This window comes from Helianthus annuus, chromosome 12 (genome assembly GCF_002127325.2).
Source record: "Helianthus annuus cultivar XRQ/B chromosome 12, HanXRQr2.0-SUNRISE, whole genome shotgun sequence".
In the NCBI taxonomy this organism is placed as follows: Eukaryota; Viridiplantae; Streptophyta; class Magnoliopsida; order Asterales; family Asteraceae; genus Helianthus; species Helianthus annuus.
Window position 1 is genome coordinate 4,000,297 of NC_035444.2, and position 17,121 is coordinate 4,017,417.

The 17,121-nt window shown below is 40.3% G+C and overlaps 1 protein-coding gene across 1 annotated transcript; it reads left to right on the forward strand.

Annotated features, from left to right (window-relative positions):
- Positions 1-14,438: 14,438 nt before the first annotated feature.
- On the forward strand, positions 14,439-15,053 carry LOC110892306. Its single transcript, XM_022139480.1, has one exon. It carries the CDS (start codon positions 14,439-14,441, stop codon positions 15,051-15,053), a length of 615 nt encoding a protein of 204 aa, XP_021995172.1.
- The last annotated feature ends 2,068 nt before the right edge of the window (positions 15,054-17,121 follow it).

Below are 17,121 nucleotides of genomic sequence, written 5' to 3' on the forward strand. Positions count from 1 at the left end.
CATAAACCTCATTTTGAACCATATTGTTGACAGACGAAGAAACTTGAGGATCAACAACAATAGGTCTAACCAAAGGCGAGACAGCAGCATTGTCACTTTCCAATAACATCCTAGCCGCTGCTGATTCTTCGTCAAAGGTTGGCAGGTTGAAGGAGTCAAATAGCCCATCATAATCGAACATCCACGGATCACCCGGAGCCCTAACAGGACTAGTGTACCTTTGAACCCTAACTTCGCTCCAGAGTTCAATCTTTTTGGTAGCTAGATTCCAAACACGAAAATTCGGAGTAGCATATCCAAGGAAGAAACCCTCGATAGCTCTTGCACCAAACTTTCCATCCGGCTCAATCATAGTACATGGAGCACCAAACGGTTCAAGGTAAGAAAGATCCGGTTTCCTTTTCTGAAGGAGTTCGAAGCAAGTCTTGCCATGTCTCTTTACTGTAAGAACTCTGTTTAACGTGTAGCATGCAGCTGAGACAGCCTCCCCCCAGAATTGAATAGGGAGTTCCGACTCTACTAACATTGTTCTTGCAGTTTCTATAATCGTTCGATTCTTCCTCTCCGCGACACCATTTTGTTGTGGAGTATAACGAGAACTGTACTCATGAAGAATGCCTTTAGAAGTACAAAACTCATCCATAACTTGATTCTTGAATTCGGTACCATTGTCGCTTCGGATCCTTTTCACTTTCAACGAATAGAGATTCTCCAACATTGTAAGAAGATCCTTGAGGATGCCAGGAGTTTGACTCTTGTGTGCCATAAAGGATACCCAAGAAAATCTAGAGTAGTCATCAGTAACTACTAAACAATAGGCATCACCAAACGTTGTCTTGTGCTTCATAGGTCCAAAAAGGTCCATATGAAGACGTTCGAGAGGCATGCTGACAGTGTTGATTTTCTTCAAAGGGTGAGACTTCTTTGTTTGCTTCCCTTTTTGGCACGAGACACAGATATCTTGTAGATGAAAACTTCTCACAGGCACACCATTCACAAGATTATTTTTCACCAAATGGTTCATCTTTCTCAAGTGAATGTGTCCCATTCTTCTGTGCCAAGATATAGACTCCTTTTCCGTGGCTTTTGAGACAAAGCAAGTGACTTGTGCAGATGTTGTAATCGCCTGACTCATGTCGAGAATATAAAGATCATTAACTCTCGGAGCCGATAAGAGAATCCATTCTTGTGGAATTTTGAATCCAGGTTTCAGCACATAGCAGCCGGCATCATCAAAATGCACGGTGAATTTCTTATCGCAGATTTGCGACACACTGAGAAGATTGTGATCAATTTGCTTAACATAATTGATCTTATCGAAGCACACGATGCCGTTGGAGATACTTCCCTCTCCAGTGATAAAACCGCCTTTGTCACCCGCAAAAGCAACATACCCTCCTCTAATATTTCTCACGTCGTATAGGAGCCGTAAGTCGCCAGTCATGTGCCTGGATGCCCCACTATCAACAATCCAATGACTATTAATAGTTCCTCCTAGAACATCCTGCACATGTCATTTAAAGCATCAGTTGAGAATGGGGACCCAAGCCTTAGTGGTCTTGGGTCGTCCCTTAGCATCACGAAACGTGAGCTCGATCTCTTGATGGTTTTCAAGAACAACTGCTCCCCCTGAATTGTCACCCGACTTAGGTAACCAAGTTCGTTTTTGCCTACCAGTTTTTGAAGATTCTGGTTTTACAGGTTGTGACACTCTTGGTTCCTTTTGAACTGTTTTAACTTCAGATTTTAAAGCTTTTTCAACAGTTTTCATGTTTTTACGTCGTTGTTTAGTTTCTTGTTCTTTTACAGTTCGTTTATCATGTTTAGGTGAAACTGACCGACGTTGAGGGCGAACTGTTTCAGGTGGAGCTTTCTCAACAAATTTCTTCTTCGGAGCATTTGGGCAGTTTCTGATAATGTGCCCAATTTCTCCACATTTGAAACAAGTTTTCCTTTCAACAGACTTAGGAGAACTTGATCGACTACCAGATGTTGAACCTGTAGAACCTGAGGTACTTGCTCTTTCATCACACCCGTTTGTGTGTTGGGTGTAATTGTTATCACTGTTACGTTTCAAAATCTTGACTTGTTGTACAAAATCAGTGTTTGATTTGTTTTCAAAAGTCTCAATTTTATCTGTACCTTTTGATGCTACAAATTTAACATCTTTTCCTTTCTTCGTGTAACGAGCTCCTTTTGATTCAACCTTAGCCTTTGGCTTTGGAGCTCGTTGTTGTTGTTTACCCTTAGAAGCAGTAGGTTGTTGAGTGGTTGGAGATTTTTGATTACCAAACTGTTTTCTAATCTCAGCCTTAGGAATTGGATCACATTGTGTTACAACAATTCCCGGAAGTGTTTTTCCCAAAAACTTGTTTGTGTTGTCTTCAAAGACTTTATCAATCAAAGATTGATTTACATTTTTAATTGGAAAAACATGATCTGAGTAGATTTTATTATCTCCAACCAAAGTATACAACACATTACTACTTTTAACAGTAGTCACACCTGTCTTATCAACCTTGACAGGATCAATCACTTGCTTCTTAACAGATGGAACCTCAGGAGTATCAGGATCACAAAGGATGTGATTCTCTCGTGGAATATCTACTCCTTTCATCTTGCTAAGTGATTTATCCTGATCACTTACAGCCACTTCTGATTCATCATCCGATGTCTCATAGTCCTCGATAATTGGAGGACTTTGCTTCATGGATGATGAAGCTTCTTGTTCCTTAGAGGCTGTGTTTGAAGAATTGTCCGGTTTGAACCCAAGGCCAGCAGCAAATTCCTCAACATCAAGAGGCACACTGGGTTCATACCGAGGCATTTCCTCCTCATCAGGCATCTTGGTATAATTTTTCATCAAGGGGGGCGGACATTTATTATACCCTATGCCTTTCTGATTTCCCTTTGGTTGTTGAACATCGATGATGTGATCAAGCACAAATTGGGAGTTAGAATAACTATCCAATTTCTGTTTGATCGCATCATGTTCGCATTGGGCAATGGCTAATTGCTTTTTAGTTTCTTCCACAATGTTAATATATTCATTTATACTCACTTGCTTGTGGTAAACTACTTTGTTAACCTCGGACACATCTTTCTTTAATGTTTCTATTACAGATTTAAATTCTTTTTCATTCCGAGTTAAAGCCATGTTTGCCTCTTTGCATTTCAACAGTTCAATAACCAAATTCTGGTTATGACTATGAAGCTTTTCTGATTCAAGCTTCATATCAGCACATGATTTACACACACTAGAAGCAGGAGGTTCAGAATTTACCTGACTAGTAGAGGCTGAACCGTTTGCCATAAAGGCAGTTTGAAAAGAAAAAGCTCCATCTTCAGAGAATAGCTTCTCCATTTCCTTTGATGTAGCAGCAGCCTTCCTAATCAGAATTGATTTCTGACACTTAAGCTCATCAGCTTCACTCAGTAGATCCTGAATATCATCATCTCCTTCTTCCTTCACTCCAGGCTCTGAGTGATTATCCTCAGAAACAGAGCCTTCTTCATCTGAGCTTCCAGAATAACCAGAACTGTCATCACTTCCAGAAGACTTTTTTTTATGAACATGCTCGATGACCTTAGCATACAAAGCTGTTCCACTTCCCTGATCACCTTCACCAAACTGCACTGACCAGTCACATCCTTCATCAGCTTGAACAGCCAAAGCCCGATTGTGATTTGTAGTTCCAGGCTGTCCCTGATTGTTATTCACTGCCACCATCCTCCGTTCACGGTTTTCTTGTTGGGCATTCACATTCGTCTGGTTTCTGAAAGGGTTGTGATTGCCGTGTTTTGTTGGTAGAGTGCACTCACGTTTGAAGTGCCCTTTATTTCCACAGTTGAAGCATGTAACGGCATTGATATCAAACCCATACTTCGTATCTTTCTTTCCTTCTAACGAAGTTCTACCAGTACGAGCCATGAAGTCTTTGGCCCTTCTAACCGCACTTGCAAAAGCCCACTTAATATCCATCAACTCCATTTCTTCCTTGTCGATCTGTTGGTAGTCTTCATTGGTCATATTGACGTTTCCAAGCTGACCTGCTACCAAACCACAGTAAGCACTGACCATGGTATTAATAATTTCCATATGCTCCTTAGCAACTTCAATGCTAAGGTGTGAAAGATTTGAGTTGTCGACTCGGATTGTGTTAGGATTTTGGGGTTGAGGTTTAGGATTGCTTGCATAATGAGCTTGCTGTTGTTGTTGTTGTTGAGGTTGTGGTTGTGGCTGTGTTGGGACAGGAATGTAAGACCTCGGATCAAATTGAGGTTGTGGTGGAGCAGCTGTTGATTGAGGAAATGGAAAGGAGCTTGTGTTGGAGACAAATGCAGTCTGCAGTTTAGGTTGCTGGGCTACAGCTGCTCTAGCTAGAGCATCGAAACCCGGAAGATACATTTCTGTATTTTGAGGGGCGGGAGCTATCTTGGCTTTCCTGATTTCTTCATCATTTTTGTGTTCCAGCTTTTGAATGAACTCGTAGATGTTAACCGTGTCTAGAGTTCCAGTGTGCTTCAACAACTCAATGAAAGAGCTCCACTTTGGAGGTAAGGCGTCAGCAAACCTACTTACCATGTCTTGTTGAGTAGAGACAACTCCATAAGCACACATTTCACTAATCAAATGATAGAAACGTGTGGTCATATCATTCAGAGTCTCGTTTTCCAAAAACTGAAAAGATTCAAACTCTTTCTTCAACAAGTCATGCCGAGACTTTCGAGCAGCTGCATTGCCTTCTCCTCTAGCAACTAAACAATCCCACAATGCTTTCGTGGTCTTGCAGTATGAGAACTGATGGTAGATGTCTTTGTTGAGTGCTTGAGTAAGTGTGGCAAAGGCCTTTTTCTCCAATTCATAAGCCTTCTTGTCTTTTTCAAGCATATTGGCATAACCCTCAGAAGTGGACGCAGCAGTCTCCAGATTTTCATTGAATGCATTGATGAAACACGTCCAAAGATCGGTGCTTTGCCCTTGGACATACGTGTGAAAGCGGTTTTTCCATGATGGAAACTCATTCATATGATTTAGCTTTGGTGGACGATTGTTACTGCCCGTTTCGCTTTCACTGATCAAAAGGTTTTGAATGCTTTGACTTTGATTGGATACCAAAGCCCATTGACTTGGACTGATTGATGGAGAAGGTAACATACTCTTTGCCCAATCTGCAGCAGTGACTAACTCTTGATTGGATCGTGAGTCCAAACTCCAATCCCAGGGACTTGTACAGCTCATTTTGATCAAGTATTAATTTAAGATCTACACAAGCACAAACTGTTAAGCATACACAGACACAAATCGAAAGATACAAGACTTGTTCGAAGGATCAACACTTGTTCGAACGATCAACAAGGTTCGAAAGATCCCTGTTGAGTTTCGAACAATGATTTCGAAGGATTGACTTCGAAAGATTGACCACACGAAGGATCCTTATCTCTCGAAAGATGATTTCGAAAGATTCTCCTGATATTTCGAACACAGATCTCGAAAGATTCACCAATACGAAGGATCCTTATCTTTCGTAGAGAAACAGTAGCTCGAAAGATGTATCCTACGACAAGATTCCTTGGCTCGAAAGATAAAACACAGGCTTCGAAGGATATTCGAAAGATGGGTATCTGTCGAGCCTCCTTGATCGAAAGATTATCTTTCGATGTCGAAGGATGTCTTTCGATTGTTCTGACACAACTGACACGATGGGACAGGTTGGTGAAAAAGGTGATGGGTTGGTGCACAACTTTCGGCAGAAGGGATGTGCAGGCACCAACTTTTCACCAAACTTGTTGACTTTTCAAAAAATAAGCCCAAAAAGGAAAGATCTTATCCAGATCCAGTACCGGAAAATATGACCGGAGATATGGCCGGAAAAATCAAAGTCACTTAAAAACAAGTTTTCAAGTTACCCAACCCAACCTTGAACACTCCCGAAGGTTTAGAAACCGTTTTTCAGTTTAGAAAAGCAAGAAAAACCACCAAAACGGGTGCAAAACCTAGTGTCCAACCACACCAAGAACTTGAACAAACCCGGTTTTAAACAAGGTAAAGAGCCAAGGCTCTGATACCACTTGTAGGTCCCTTTCACGGAGGATGACGAACCTAAACCTTGTTATACAAACCTACTAGCGAGTGCGGAATCCAAGCTAGCAAGCAAACCGGGATGAAGCAAGTAGAGAAATAAACACACAAGAGTTCACCGATTAACACCAATGTATTAATACGTATGAAGGTTTCGGTTACAAGCACAATGTTTACAAACCTAACTTGCAAACTCTCAAAGTGTGTGTGAGTGTTTCGGACAGAATGCTCTCAAGAACTCTCTCTTTCTCTCGGGTGTGTGCATCTATCTGAACTCAACACATTGCATGGGTATTTATACCCAGCCCATGATGTCTGGTCCGAAGGATCCGATAGATGGTCCGAAGGATCATCTATCGATGACAAAGCATTCGAAGGATCAGCAGGGACCTCGAAAGATCACCTTTCGAGATCTATCATTCGAAACATATCTTTCGATGAGATCGAAGGATCCACATTATCCTTCGATCTCTTATCCTTCGACACAGAACATCAACTTTCTAACTGTTGACTAAGTCAAACCAGGAGGACGGTTGACTTGGTCAACTTACAGGACTGACAAGGACATCGTTTACATCGTGACCGAATACAGACAAAGTACAGACACAAGTGCACCAACAGGTTATTTTGAACTTGGTTTTAAAAAGGGGGAAAAACTTTTGGATAAAACCAAACTATAACTTGAACAGTGCTCAACGATCCACAACGACGTTTCGCTCAACGTGCAAGACTCAACATACTAGGTGATATGATTTACGTATATATTGCCTTCTTGTTAGTTACATAGAACATTTCTCATGGTATGTTTAGATAACATAGTAGCTACTGTTTGCAACATTGCGTGCTTACTCTCTTCTGTCACTCCACACTTACGCACTTTCGTGACACCTTGCTTACTTGTGCTTCCTTCGATGTGAAGATCATGAGTGGACGCGTGGACCTAACTCAAGCACAGTTGACGGCTCTTATCAATGAACAAGTTACGGCAGCACTTGCAGCCGCCCAGGCAAGAGGTATAACCTGCTATCCCAAACCTATCCTAGGATGTTAGACCCTACTCTCATGACCCAACTCTCGCGCTTAACCTTGTCTTATCTTTCTCGCGCAACAGGTCAGAACGTTCAGCCACACGTAGGCACGTTCAAAACCTTCATGGATTACCGACCTAGTACCTTCAGTGGTACTAAGGGAGTTGTAGGCCTCCTCCAATGGTTCGAGAAGCTCGAATCTGTCTTCGAGATGTGTGAATGCCCTGGGGCTCGTAGGGTAAAGTTTGCTGCTGGAACACTCGAAGGTGTTGCGTTAACCTGGTGGGAAGCACAGGTTCAAATGTTAGGGCTGGCAGATGCTAATGCCACCCGATGGAAGGACTTCAAGGAACTGATTAAGGAAGAGTTTTGTAGTCGCGACGACATCCACAAGCTAGAGGTGGAGTTTCTCAACTTAAAAATGACGGGGTCAGAAATCGAAGCGTATACGAAAAGATCAAACGAGCTGGCAATATTGTGTCCCACTATGGTAGACCCCCCCCCAATCAAACGTATCGAGCTGTATCTCAAGGGTCTTGTGCCAGAAATTCAGAGTCACGTGACCACGGCTAATCTGGGCACCATCCAACAAGTCACTTGACTTGCTCACCGTCTCACTGACCAGGCGGTGGAACAGAGCAAACTGCCAAAACGTGTTAATGCTGTTACAGCCACTTCAGATACTCCTAGTGGCAACAAATGTAAGTGGGATGGAAATTCGAGCAAGGGTCCCACTTCGATTCAGTCTCAGCCCCAGCAGCAAAAGACAAATGAGTACAGGAGCCCCAGTCAGCAGTCGTTTGGTAATCGAAATCAGGGTGGATACAGGGGAAACCACCCTAAGTGCAATCGATGTAAATTTCACCACAGCGGGCCGTGTAACAAAGATCATTGTCAGAGGTGTAACAAGCTTGGCCATGAAGCCAAAGATTGCAGAAGCTCACGTCCTGCAACCCAGAATCAACAACAGCAGCCACAAGTTCCACAGAACCAGCAACAGCAGGGTAATAAGAGGTGTATTCAGTGCGGTGCTGAAGATCATTACAAGAGACACTGCCCTCAGTTAAACCAGAACAACAACAATAACAATAATCAGGCAATGGGAACAACAACGGGGGAAACAATGATGGCAACGGTGCCAGGGGTTGAGTGTTCGTGCTGGGTCAGGGTGACGCAAGGAATGATCCTAACGTGGTGATGGGTAAGTTCCTTCTCGACGACTTTTATGTTACTTTTTTATTTGATTCGGGTGCCGATACCAGTTATATGTCTCTAAAAGTTAGTCAAATGCTTAAACGTATACCAACACCTTTAAGCACCAAACATGTCGTAGAGATAGCTAATGGTAAAAGTTTAGAGGCTAGACACATAGTCAAGGGTTGTAACCTCGTTCTAGCTGGTCAGACCTTCTCCATCAATCTCATTCCTATAGCCTTGGGGAGTTTCGACATCGTTACCGGGATGGATTGGTTATCACAACAGCAAGCAGAGATTCTGTGCAAGGAAAAGGTCGTTCGTATTCCTCGTTCGGGGAGGGAGCCTCTCATGGTTCAAGGTGACAGGAGTGGTGCGGTTGTGGGCATCATCTCTTTCCTAAAGGCCCAGAAATGTTTGCGAAAGGGGCACGCTGCTATACTAGCCCTCGTTACTGACGCATTAACGAAAGAAAAGAAGATAGAGGATATTCCAGTTGTATGCGATTTTCCTCAAGTGTTTCCTGAAGATTTACCTGGGCTACCGCCTCATCGCCAGGTCGAATTCCAAATCGAGCTAGCTCCTGGAGCAGCGCCAATAGCTCGAGCACCCTATCGTTTAGCTCCATCAGGACTTGAAGAACTGTCCACACAACTACAAGAACTCTTGGATAAGGGTTTTATTCGTCCTAATTGTTCGCCTTGGGGAGCTCCAGTATTATTCGTGAAGAAGAAAGACGGTACCTTCCGCATGTGCATAGATTATCGCGAACTCAACAAGGTGACCGTGAAGAATCGCTGTCCTCTTCCACGCAGATGACTTATTCGACAAGTTGCAAGGGTCGAGCTTCTATTCGAAGATTGATCTAAGGTCAGGCTACCATCAACTGAGAGTCCGGGACGAGGACGTCTCCAAAACAGAATTCAGAACTCGCTACGGCCACTACGAGTTTCTGGTCATGACATTCGGGTTAACAAATGCACCTGCAGTCTTCATGGATCTTATGAACAGAGTGTGCAAGCCTTACCTGGATAAGTTTGTGATTGTATTCACCGACGACATCCTGATATATTCTAAGAGTCAGGAGGAACACGAGCATCATCTACGGCTTATTTTGGAACTCCTTCGAACAGAACAGTTATACGCCAAGTTTTCGAAATGCGACTTTTGGCTTCGTGAAGTTCACTTTCTAGGCCATGTGGTAAACAAGGATGGGATTCATGTTGATCCATCCAAGGTAGACTTTTTGGGTCTAAAACGTGTAGTCTAATGTTATCAACGAATCAAGTCAACAAAGTCAACGCCATCAAGTCAAAGTCAACGCGCAAGTCAACACGGGAAGATCGAAGAAAGATATGGCATGTGGAAGTTCGAGATTCGATAGTTATAATGCTTTGGATAATTAAATATATTTTGAGTAGTCAAAATATATTAATTATCTTGTTTAATGAGTTTTCATGTTTAGTGCTATTTTTAGTAAATTATTATCTCTAGGGACTTAATTGTAATTAGCCTAAAATGGTAAAGGCTATAAATAGAATGAGATGATTAGGGTTTTGGCAACACACTTAGTGAGAGATTTGAGGGGCTAAATTGTATTCATCTTTTGCAAATCTTTTCAAGGGTTTTATTGCTATATTTTTGGTGTGTTCATGAAAATATAAATAACTCATAGGAATAAATAAGCGTTTTTGGGCCCAAACGATGACCCAAAACGGACACCAGTAGCCCAAGTTAGAGTCATTTTAGTGAAGCCCTTTTGTCACGCGATCTTGGGCCTCCAAGTACAAGATGGCCCGCTCCTCCACACTTGGGCCACCATCAGTTATTAACTCTATTGCTTTGCATATTTGTAAATTGAAATCCTTTTTTGTACGATATTGTTTGGTTATATGTAAATAATTATTTTTATTGTTTAACTAGAAAATCATATTTTTGCAGAAGTTTTCTAGTTTTTAAGTTGCGGGCTTGGTGCTCTAATTTTTTGCACGCACACAACGACTCTTCTTTAAAGGATCTGCTTTTAATTAGTGATTCTTGTGAGAGAATCATACACAAATGGGCCATGGGAGAATACGGGCTAAGATAAAGAGAAGTAGTCTTTACACATTTGGATGCATACGACCAACTGTTGATTCACCAGATGAACCCCATCAGTTTCGCAAGCCTGGTCTTTCCACGTTTTTGTACTTGTAACCAACCTCATTTACTCCATAAGAAAGTTAGAACCTACTTAAATACAGCAAAAAATAAATTTTAACCACAAAGTATAACGTGATTACATTTTTACCCAAAGTTCTCTTTCAGCAATTTATGCGTGTGGCTAATGTGTATTTTTGGGTGGATGCCACCTGCTAATCCTTCCATGTCTCATGCATGGTGCTGTTGCAGCTGGACCTCCTGGCCTTGTGGAGCTATAACTGCTTCAATAATAAAGTTGAGTAGGCGGCTCGCCCACTCAACCCTTCAAGCTTTCAACCATCGAAGTCCAAGACAAGCCGGGCTACATAACCGAACCCAACATCTTCAACAATAACGCAAAGTCGACACCATTAGTTTTTTAAGATATAAAACCGAACGCTTTTAACTGAATAAAAGATAGGACGATCTAAGTCTCTATGGTTTGGTCAGCTTGGTGTAATCTATTTTATATTTTGCATATCCTCATTGTAATCCCCCCCCCCCTCTAGTTCCTTGCGAGTAGGGTGTTTTTCTTAATACAATTTGTCGTTCAAAACAAAAAGTTGACACAATCAAGATTTTTAGCATCTAATTACGTTATTAAAATAGTCTAATTAGCAATGTAAGGCTTAAACTTGCAAGTCATACAACCTAATCAGTTTTATGTTGAAAATGCTTATTGAAAAATGCATATTGTATAGAAAAATATTTACGTTAGAATCTGTAGGCTTTTCCAAAGGCTGCAGCACCTGTAAGTTATTACATCAACAATGACGGATCCTACGTGTAATTAGGGGCACCATGTAGCTTTCTTAGCAACTCCAAAAGGACAGAAATTTCTTAGCAACATAGAATTTTGTGAATACATCATATGCATCCACATTAATAATGGATCAATGGTGGCAAAATATCAGGCCCTAGCAAAGTTCATATCACAACCACACAACTTAATAGAACCAAAACCTTAAGAGATGGTCCCCTCGACCATCACTCTCTTGGATGCAATTTGCTTGTTACAAATTTGAATGACGTTACAGGTCAAATATGTAATTAACTATAAGCCATAGTTTAGACTTTATAATCAACTGTGTAGTTGTAAGGTCGAACTAAAAGCCAAGAGAAATCAATTTTCGTCGATGTAACTGGCCGAATGGTTGTAGGACTGTCAGTTTTGCACACCATCATCAGTCCATGAGTCGTTATCTCATTACTCTTTCTGGTCCCTAGCCATACGATGTGCAATTAAATAATTGTCTCGCATCTATGTCCCTGTGGTTTTCAAATCTTGCCATTTCATCTTGTCAATTAACTCCATCCGAATTTATAAGTTAAATGACGGGTAAATCAGTAATTTTCTTAACTGTTTTATTTATTTATTTATTTATTTATTTATTTATTTATTTATTTATTTATTTATTTATTTATTTATTTATTTATTTATTTATTTATATTTTTATCTAGTTTAATCAGACCCGATTTAAAATTCCTTTAAACCCAGACCTATCAAATTTGCCTCCATCAGAACTTCATGATGGTTCCATTTAGTTCGTTCCAGCCATATTCAATCACCCTTGTTCCAGCCATTGAACAACAATCGATGAAATATGGATTGCTCGACAACCTGATAAACTCTTTTATTCAGCCATTGTTGATGAAAGGTTACAGTTTTGTTTTAACAGCATCATTCATCCAACCCCTCGTTAATGTTTTGTTTTAACTAGTAATTTGACCCGCAAGTTGCGGCGGATCAAAAAGAGAAAACGTTAATAACAACATTGATGTCTATACATAAGTTGAATTAAATTTGAATATATATTTAGAGTTTAAAACGATAGGTGTTTAGAAAATGGAATCCTAACCAAACATCCCAAATATAACATTCTGTCGTCCTTGAGCTTACCCATTAAATAACACCACTCTTATCTTGGACTGAATTTGTTCATCAACATAAGCTTTAATGCACGTTGAATAGAACCAAAACCTTAAGAGATGGTCCCCTCGACCGTCACTCTCTAGGATGCAGTTCGCTTGTTACACATTTTAATGAAGTTACAGGTGAAATATGTAATTAACTATAAGCCATAGTTTACACTTTATAGTCAATTGTGTAGTTGTAAGGTTGAAATAAAAGCCAAGAGAAATCAAACTCTGTCTAAATATTAAATAAGCCCCTAGATAAACTTATTAGTGCAAATTAATAATTATCTTTAAATTAAATACTAAAGACCTAAAATTCATCAAGAATTATCCATAACCCGTCTTGATATTTATCTTTTTAATTCATGATTAACGTCTTCATTCTCCCCGTTAATCTTGAATGAATCCACCTCATATCTGCACTATTATCGACAACTTCAATCCCTTGACCAGTCTCAATATCTCTCTTCCTGGGTCACCAGAACTACACCGTTCTTGACCACCGATCAAAGAAAAAACAAGTTCCCCGCTTCTATCGTTTTATTCTTTTCTTGCTAGACACGACAAGATCAAAGCCTCTTGCTTTGATGATTCTTCTTCCGTCCGTCTACCCACAAGTCTGATCAGATTCAGATTCTTGTGCCAAAATAACAGGCTACACTGGTTACTACGTTCTTATCTTTGGTGAGAAGTACCGGGTCTTAATCATTCGTTGGAAAGCAAGAATAAGGGTTGGTACAGAAAGCAGTTAGTTCATCTGATGAATTATCTAAGTATTTCTCATAAGATGGGTCTTCTACTTATCGTTCTACGTTCATGGCTCATTCGGATTTCCTATCCAGTCAGGTAAGTGATGATAAACTATCTGTTCTAAGTGTGTTAAATGCATAGAATTAAAAGGTAATTGAAAGTTATAATCGCTACACATCCTTGAAGTACAAGGGTTTATTAGTTATTAGTATAAAGTAAGTTATATGGCGGTTAAAAGGTAGTTACATGGCGGTTACAAAGTTCGGGGACTGAAGGTGTAAAACTGAAAGATTATAACCGCTTCACTAAAGGAAAAGACATGTCTCCTTAGAGACATGCCTATTCGATCAAAGGGTCACAAGGAACAAGGAGGAGACGCGAATGTTGGATTCTAGAGACACACCCTTTCATGTTTAATTACATCCACATATTCAAGAGACGCACCCGTTCGTGAAAGGACACGTCTATTGGATCGCACCTTTTAAAATAGTATAAATAGGGATAGATTTCTCATTTGTAAAATTCAATTCCATTGTACAAAACTCTCAGTTTATCTATTCAAGTTATCCGATTGTCTAGAGATCAAAGATCCATTTTGGGGCCAACAATTGGTATCAGAGCATCAGGCTCTAGGCGTGGGAATCGCAAGGCATCGCAGGGAATTCGCGATCAGGTTTCAATTTCGTTTTCAATTCGCAAGTTTCAATTCAGAATTTTGTTTAAGGGTTCGGTTCTTGGGTGATACGGTTGAACCGGGTTATTGGTTAGGAATCTAGGATTGTTGATTCCGGGGTTTAGTGCGAACTAGATTGTTGATTGTTTGATTGTTACACGATTCGGGTAATCGTGGGCTTGAGATTTATTGAAACCAAGAAAGTAAAAGTTTAGTAAAAGTGAAGATTGTTCGGCAAGAAGTCATGTCAGGAACATTCGGACAAAATCAGATAATAATACAGAAGGAAGGAAGTTCTCTTTCCCAGTTCCAGTGTCCAATTCTGAAACCAACAAACTATACGATTTGGGCTATTCGTATCAAGACGATCCTTGAAGCGAATGGTTTGTGGGAAACGATCGAACCGGCAGAAAATGCAACGGTAGACACTAAGAAAGATAAGTCTGCAATTGCATATCTGTTTCAAGCAATACCAGAAGATGTTGTATTGCAAGTTGCAAGTTGTAAGACTGTAAAAGAAATTTGGGATAATCTAAAGGTTAGACACGTTGGTGTTGATCGGGTACAAAAGGCGCGTATGCACACGTAATTATCAGAATTTGAATTATTGCAAATGAAGGATGACGACACTATTGATTCTTTTACCGCAAAGATTAATAGTATCGTTACCCGAGCAACTGAAGTAGGAACGACATTGAGTCAACCGACTCTAGTACGCAAACTCCTAAATGGCGTACCGGATAAGTTTACTCAAATCGTTGCCTCCATGGAACAATACTCCGATCTAGAAACTATGACGCTAGAAGAAGCGGTCGGAAGATTAAAAACGTATGAAGAAAGGTTAAAGTTGAAGAAAAAGGAAAGCCCCGTGAACAATCTAGAAGAACTTCTGTATGCGGGTCATGGACAACATGTTGGAAATCATGGACGAGGGAGATTCTGTCCGTCACGAGGCCGAGGGAGAGGAAATTATCAACATAGGGGTGAAAGGCACACCTCTTACGAGTCGGAAGGAACCGACAAACCACAAAGTGATGATAGCAAGCAAGAGACACCGACTATGAGAGATAAGTCGAAAATCACTTGCTACAGATGTGAGAAACTTGGGCACTATGCCTATGAATGCCCAACCAAGAAAACCAAAGAAAGTGAGACACTATTGGTCGAAATAGAAGAAGATGATGATGAACCGGCACTTCTGATGTGCCTAGACGCTGAAGAGAAATAGAAACGTGAAACTTGGTCGTGTGATACGATCAAGGGGAAGAACCGTGTGATGCGGAGATAACCTGTGAAAGGTATAACAAAACAGTCCAGTGAGTGGATCGGATCAAAGCAAAGAATCCGTGAGGGAAGCAATCAATAATGAAGAACTCGTTGTGAGAGACAACCGTGAAGAAGATAAATCAAGGAGAAGACGCGCGTATCCTGTGACTGGGTCAGAAGAAAGAATTGTTGTGTGACACAACCGCTAGCGATCTAAGTGAGTTAGAATGTCTAAAATCTATGCGATATGGATTCAAGTCATGTGATATGATTGTGGGGAAGTTAATCAAGACCGGTGGAGTTCGTGTTGAGACAAGTACATAAGAAAAGGTTCGTGTGATACAAATCAAGTACGGTCAAGACAAGTGTGAAGCAAGTTCGTGTGAAGCAAGTTCAAGTAAAACAAGGTTCGTGAGGAGCAAGGTCGGTGAATAAGAAGACCTGTGTGAAACGTTGGATACCGAGGAGTTTCAAGAAGATGGAATTAATCAAAGTTCAAGATCTACAAGTCAAGGATGTTCGTGATTAGGGGGGTGAATGAAAGTTATAATCTCTACACATCCTTGAAGTACAAGGGTTTATTAGTTATTAGTATAAAGTAAGTTATATGGCGGTTAAAAGGTAGTTACATGACGGTTACAAAGTTCGGGGACTGAAGGTGTAAAACTGGAAGATTATAACCGCTTCACTAAAGGAAAAGACATGTCTCCTTAGAGACATGCCTATTCGATCAAAAGGTCACAAGGAACAAGGAGGAGACGCGAATGTTGGATTCTAGAGACACACCCCTTCATGTTTAATTACATCCACATATTCAAGAGACGCACCCGTTCATGAAAGGACACATCTATTGGATCGCACCTTTTAAAATAGTATAAATAGGGATAGATTTCTCATTTGTAAAATTCAATTCCATTGTACAAAACTCTCAGTTTATCTATTCAAGTTATTCGATTGTCTAGAGATCAAAGATCCATTTTGGGGCCAACAGTAATTACTTAGAATTAGAAGGTAAATAGGTAAATAATTAGAATTGGAAGGTAAATTTGAACACACCAAGAGTCACTATCAAAGTCCGAATATTGATTTGGCAAAGTGCACTGAAACTAACACAACTTTAAAGTAAAATGAAAAAGAGTTTAAAACAAAGATTGAAACCTTAATGAAAGATAATTCTGAACTAAAGAAAATTGTTTTTAACAAGTAAACTGGTATTAATAATTACATTATATTATTGGTGAAACAAAGAAAGAGCTAACCCTTGCACGATATGATGATGAGACGTACAAGCAGAAGTTGGACAACTATTCCAACTCGAGATACATCTTAGATCACATCATTGCTAGCCAAAAGAAGAAAGGAGACGTGAAATGTATTGCTTATCAAGCTTGTCCTCCACCGATGAGACATAACTACACCAAGTTGCCTGTTGACAAAGATATGCCATTTTGAACACATTGTTCCTTTAGACCTTATTGAGTTTACAGTTGGTCCAGGTTTCACAAAGTGTGCATCTTCCGGTCATAGTCAATCAGTAGAAGTCAAGGATTCACCATCTGTGAACAATCAATATTCTCCAATTGTTGAGGATTATAATAACTCAGATGATGAATCGAATGAAGATAATCCAGAGCAGTCAAACACTGTGACCAAAGAGGCAAACATTCCTTTTGAGAATCACATTCTATGTGATCCTACAGTGAAACCACGTGTGACTGTTTCGGTCAAGCTTAAGCTTGTTGAAGCTCCTTGTAAAAGTGTGAACCTTCTTTACACGTTGATTGGTTCAGACAAAGTTCACTCAAACAATGATTTTCCAATTAAAAACATTAATCAATCCTTGATTGAAAAAGTGTTTGAAGATTCAACGAGTAAGTTTTTGGGTAAGTCGAGCCCAATAGTTTTGGTAACACGGTGTACTCCTATCCCAAAATCTACATTTCTCCATGGTGTGATTAAAGAAAAAGTGTTTGTTGAACAACCACCTGGGTGTGCGGATTCATAGGTGTGGATTGATCAACTGCACACTA